This window comes from Papaver somniferum, chromosome 8 (assembly GCF_003573695.1).
Source record: "Papaver somniferum cultivar HN1 chromosome 8, ASM357369v1, whole genome shotgun sequence".
Classification (NCBI taxonomy): domain Eukaryota; kingdom Viridiplantae; phylum Streptophyta; class Magnoliopsida; order Ranunculales; family Papaveraceae; genus Papaver; species Papaver somniferum.
Genome location: NC_039365.1, coordinates 162,495,037 through 162,500,596, shown reverse-complemented (window position 1 = coordinate 162,500,596; position 5,560 = coordinate 162,495,037). Strand labels below are relative to the sequence as shown.

Below are 5,560 nucleotides of genomic sequence, written 5' to 3'. Positions count from 1 at the left end.
TTATTAATTCTCGTGTCTGCCTTAGTATTAAGTGAATGTTAGTTATCATTACAGTTGTCTTAGATTTTGTTAATTTGATTGGTTGGCCGTCACATCCGCGTATTCTGTGTTTAGTGGTGGGATTGGATCCAAAGTTGTATTTATTATCTCTATTCTCTTGTATAAGAAGGGCAAGGAATGTTGGCAATTGAAATCTGAGGAGTTACTATCTTCTTCTGATTGATGTTCTAATTGTATTGAGTACAATACAAGGGTTCATTTCATGAGATGTTTGCAGCACAAAATTGATGAATCCCCTTATTTGCAATATTTAAGGACTTCTTACGCTCATCTTAAAGCCATGCTCGATCTTGAAAGATTGAACAACTCATGCTCGTCCAAGCTTAATTATAAAAGATTTGAGCACAATGTGTGGGGAGCACGAGCTGAATGAGAATCTCCTTAAGGATCAAATTGTCCAGTTAACTCGGGATCAACAATGTTCGCGAGCATCTCTCCCTTTCTGAATCCCTTCCCTTTTGTACCTACGACATTGATGCTCGGGATGCATCTTCCAGTGCCAATGCTGATATTGGTGTTGAGAATTCTGAACACATTGATGGCAAAACTCATCAGTCCTCTGAGGAGTTTGACTTAAGACTTTTTTAATTTTAAGTTTTTTTTGAAGCTCTTTGTCTTTCTTCTTTTCTTTTTGTAATGCCCCTCCCCATTTTGGACTTTAATGTATACTTATCTTTTTTAATGCGTTTATTTTGTATTAACATTTTGCACTCCTTTTACTACTCCCCCTTTTTTAATTTTGAAGGAATTTTCATACTTCTATGTTAATTTTTCGATCAATTGTTCTTTAACAGAGACAATGATCATGACTTGAATTGTTTTTGTCTTCCTTTAGATCTTATTGTGATATAGCTTTACTTTTTATGCTTTCGCTTTTTACCTGTAATTGGCTTTTTCGTTCGGCTGATTTTATTAATTGGTCATGATTTTGTTGTCGATTTTCTTATCTGAGTTCGAGGTCTTATTCTCGACTTGACTCATATTTTCCAGAGTAAAGTTAATTTTTCTAAGATGTTTCGCAGATTTTAACTTTTTTATCTCGGGATTGGACCTTAGTCTTTTAACTTTTCTTTTTGACTTATTCTTGTTTATTCTCTGCCTTCTAGCAATAGAATATTTTGTCGACATGGATAGTCATTTTGTTCGAGTTTCTTATGGGGTCTTTGATTTTTGATCTTTGTCTTTGAATTTGAACTTTAGTCTTTCAGTTTTTTGGCTTTTAACTTTTGGCTCTTCGAACCTCAAATCTTGATTTACTTAACTATTATTATTTTCGAGTTTTATTTTATTTGATCTTTTATCCTTTTGACCTTTTAAGTCTTATACATTTTGACATTTTAGGCCTTAGATATTCATTCGTATTTAGTTGTTCGACCATTTTATTTTTCAGTGGTTCAATTAGCTCAATCAGCTTTGCGAGTTTTGGTTGCTTTGCATATTTCGCGGCTTAATTGGCTTAGTTAGCTTTGCCAGCTCTGGCTGCCCTGCGGCTCATTTTTATTCTTTTCTTTATGGCTTAGTTTGCTTAATCAGATTTGTTAATTTTGGCTGCCTTGCGGTTCATTTACATTTCTTCCTCGAGCTCTCTTTTTCAGATCGTTTATCCAAAATTTTCGCTTTTCTTTTATTTCTCTATCTTAGTTGAGATAGTGGATCTTATGAGTTGCTTATCTTATCTGCCAGTGATGTGGGCTTCATCACTATAGCGGAGATAACCATGTCTTATTTCCGAAGAACTTTAAGTCTGAAAGATTCAGGCCAATAGTCGTCTTTAATTACATCAACCATGGCTTTAGTATTTATGTCTACTGGTTGCACTTCTTCGAGAGGGAATCTTCCGATCAGAGTGTTTGAACATTGTTTTTCAGCTCTATCAAGCACACTGCTTCTTGGTTTCACTACCAAACCTCCCTTGCAAACAAAATCGGTATTGCCCTCCATTTAGCTATTCTAATCTCTAATTCTGCTGCATACGGACGAGCATGAGATGGATTCTAAACTCTAATTCTGCTACATACGGATGAGCATGAGATGGATATATCAAAAAATCCTCGTTCAAATCGCCCATTCTCAAATCTGCAATATTCTCGCAAGATTCTGAGCTTAGAAATAGGCAAGACAACGTATTTTCCCCACCAAAAGCGCGCACTACAGCAGCTGGAAATTCCGCGCGACTTCTTCGGGTAGGGCCCATACCCACTTTAATCAGCTTAACCCGAAGAGGGCGAAGGATTGACTACTCCTAGGGCTTTAGCGTAAACCAAATTCTTTGATCTTTTCGTTGATAAACTCTGCAATAAGAAGAAGAAAAGATGTAATAGGTTTTTGGGGTTAGGGCAAAGGATCCCCCAAACAGGAAGACAAGGTATGTTGTTGTAAGATCATACCATGAAAGAGTTGTGGATCATTATAATAACCCAAGGAATGTTGGATCCTTTGATAAAAGTGATCCTAATGTTGGTACTGCATTAGTCGGTGCTCCTGCATGTGGTGATGTTGTCAAGTTACAAATCAGAGTCGATGAAAAAACTGGTGAAATTATTGATGCTTGTTTCAAGACTTTTGGTTGTGGTTCTGCTATTGCTGCTTCTTCTGTAGGTATGTAATATCTCGTCTTTTCTAGGGTTTTCAATGAATTTTATTTTGATGTTTTTTGTTTGCTTTTTCAAAGATGATTGAATATGATTGATTGTTTTGGATTTTATTGGTGTTGATTAGTATTTGTTAGTGCTAGATTATTAATCTTAGCATTTGAATCCTATTATGAAGATTTGTGTGTGTATAATTTAGGTATGAATTACCTTAGCAACATTGGTTATGAGATAGATGTATTGATCAAGTTGCATGTTGCAATGCTTAGTTTTGGATTCATAATGATCCCCGATTACATTTTGGTGTGATTCCGGAACGTTCACGATGTTCGGCGTTTGCCATTACGTTGTTCTCTGTTGTTTATTCTGCCAAGTTAGAAAAACATGGAGCCTGGCAGTTTAAATTTGGTTTTACTGATTATTTTATGATTTTGTAAATCTCAGTTACTGAATGGATCAAGGGAAAGAAGCTTGTGGAAGTCTTAACCATCAAAAACAGGTATGTGCTTCTTTTCAATTGTTTGCATTATCATGATTCAAGAACTATTTATCGATATCCCCGTTAGCTTCTATTGTCGCTTCGGCGTGCTTTTTCTGCCAGCAGATGATATATACAGTTTCACACATTCATCTATATAACTTGTTTAATTTAGAGTTTGAGCTATAACTGTTTGCATAATTCTTGTGAATGGAATCCCGATATATGCTAGATTAAAAGAAAAAAGTGGAAAAAAAGAATTAACATAAGAAGAGAACCATTCCTTGATCTGGCCCGGCAGTAATATGTACTTGTGTGTTCTAATCTTTGCATGTCATACTTGGATCCTCACTGCTTTTATTAGATTATGAATACCGTGTTTGAATTTGAAGATCATCAATTTCATAGTGGGTATCACAACTATCTTTTTACCCCTTGCAGTGGGATGGATAACGTTGTAGAGGTTACTTTTTACATACAGACCTCACGGTCGAGCTAAGCTCTAACAGAGATGCCAATAATCAGGTTTGTTTATACACACAGAAACTTTTGGAATTGCTAAATGTTAGTGGTAACAAATAAGAGGTGTGCCAAGTTGTCTGTTAGAATATAGGAAATTAGTTCCTGTGCTGTAGACAAGTGTATATGTCTTTTGGAAGATATAGAGATCATGTTTCTGTGGAAAACCATTTTGTATTGGAACCTGCTCTAGTTTTGGGATTTTAGATTTAGTTTGTTGAGTTTTATCTATGGTAATGTTATTACACTTCTGTAACAATATTCAATAAAGCGCCTCTAGTAAGTTTCATGACACCCTTTATCTAATTCACGATGTTTCATATGTAACCATTATTTCTTAGAGCAGTGTTTTAAAATGTGCACCCAGCGGCTCCTGTTTTAAGTATCCAGGGCCAACTCAACTGTTTGTCTTACTTTTTATCCCTGCATCAGCGGCCCCTTGGCTCTGTATGTCTTTTTACCTGTAGACAAATTGTTTTTGTTTCTATGTTGTGAAAGTCTCTGTAAGGTGAAAAAATGTTCTCCGTGGGGTCTAGACTGGATTTATAAGATGATTCAAGGTTCTCGATTCAGACTCGATATATATTGGGTGTATGCTGAGTTTGTATGACTCTAGGTTTGCTTTTTTTAAGACCTGCATGAGAGCTATTCCGAAAGATTAGACAAGTCATTCTCAGATTAGTGAACTTTAGAATCATTTCATGGGATGTCTTGGGTTCTGGATTTACATGGCGTCACCACAATCTTTTTGAGTTGTGGTAAAGCCACATTTCCATATCGCACCCTTTACATCGTTGTGCCACACATCCGTTTCATGAAGAGAGAACTCAAAACTAAAAAGTTAAAAGACGCATGTCCTAGGAGAACTACTTGGGCATTGGCATAGACTCGCGCTTCCAGATTCAGATGTAGCCATTAGTTTAACAGGCGTCTCATAATAAAGCAGTTCTGTTACTTGAGCAGGCACATGCTTTCTACAAACCCTTTCTAGGTGATCTGTAAAGTTGACTGCCGGAATGAGCATCCCCTGTGTAGATCAATTTATCGTATTTTCTACCTTTAATAGAAACTAGAAAAAGAATTCCATTCTGCTGAATTGCCTCTGCGCTTTTTGTCTGTCCTGAATGCTTTCTTACGTATGTGTGTTGTCTTTTTCTAACAATTTGGTGGTTTTCCGTCATGTTGTAGTGAAATAGCGAAGCATCTTTCGCTCCCTCCGGTGAAGCTACACTGCAGCATGCTTGCAGAGGATGCAATCAAGGCAGCCGTGAAGGATTATGAAGCAAAGCGAGTCGAGGCTGGAACTAGTGTCAATGCTTAACGAGGATTACGCTGCTCATGCTTGATAATCTGTACAATCACGTAGTCTGTGTTGGTCTCAATGAACTTGTACTTATTCAAATGGATTAAGATAAGTAACAAGCTTTTGTTAGTATTTTTAACGATAACTCAATGGATATCACAGGCTTTCCTTTCGGTGTTTGATTTTTTGGTATTTTGCTAAAGAATCTAAATTTCGGATTGTGCTTACCGTTTTTATAACTGAAGGCCTAATTTTGGTGTAAGAAATTGTTTTCAACATGACTGCCAGCCCACAGTGTCAGTTATAGTTGCCATTTGGAAATCAGACCATTCATTGAGCGAAAAAGAAAATGCCACTGAGAAGTGAGAATGGTGCATGTCAAAGTGGGAATTGTAATCAGTTTCAAGCTGCTTCTTGGGAAAAACTTGAAAAGAAGCGTCTTCTCGAACGGAGAGTGTAATCCTCCTGGGACCCATTGGTTGACATTTCTCCTTCAGTCCGGGGTTGGCCCAACACCGTAAACTATTGAATTTGAGCCAGACGGCCCAGACCACCCCCTGTAACAAAAGATTAATGATGCGTATGCTCGTAGCCGTTTGCTGGTTCTGT

The 5,560-nt window shown here is 37.1% G+C and overlaps 1 protein-coding gene across 1 annotated transcript; it reads left to right on the top strand.

The window, feature by feature from the left end:
• Positions 1 to 1,846: 1,846 nt before the first annotated feature.
• On the top strand, positions 1,847 to 5,123 carry LOC113306344 (iron-sulfur cluster assembly protein 1-like). Its single transcript, XM_026555291.1, has 4 exons — positions 1,847 to 1,987; positions 2,382 to 2,658; positions 3,096 to 3,150; positions 4,837 to 5,123. Exons 1-4 carry the CDS (start codon positions 1,847 to 1,849, stop codon positions 4,967 to 4,969), a joined length of 606 nt encoding a protein of 201 aa, XP_026411076.1. The 3' UTR covers positions 4,970 to 5,123.
• Positions 5,124 to 5,560: the final 437 nt, after the last annotated feature.

What these genes read in the sequence shown, in the direction of transcription:
- LOC113306344 (XM_026555291.1), top strand. Translation starts at nt 1,847, where the DNA reads ATGGCTTTAGTATTTATGTCTACTGGTTGCACTTCTTCGAGAGGGAAT. An exon ending in CTCCCTTGCAAACAAAATCG is followed by an intron (nt 1,988 to 2,381) that starts GTATTGCCCTCC and finishes AAGATGTAATAG; the next exon opens with GTTTTTGGGGTTAGGGCAAA. An exon ending in GTCTTAACCATCAAAAACAG is followed by an intron (nt 3,151 to 4,836) that starts GTATGTGCTTCT and finishes GTCATGTTGTAG; the next exon opens with TGAAATAGCGAAGCATCTTT.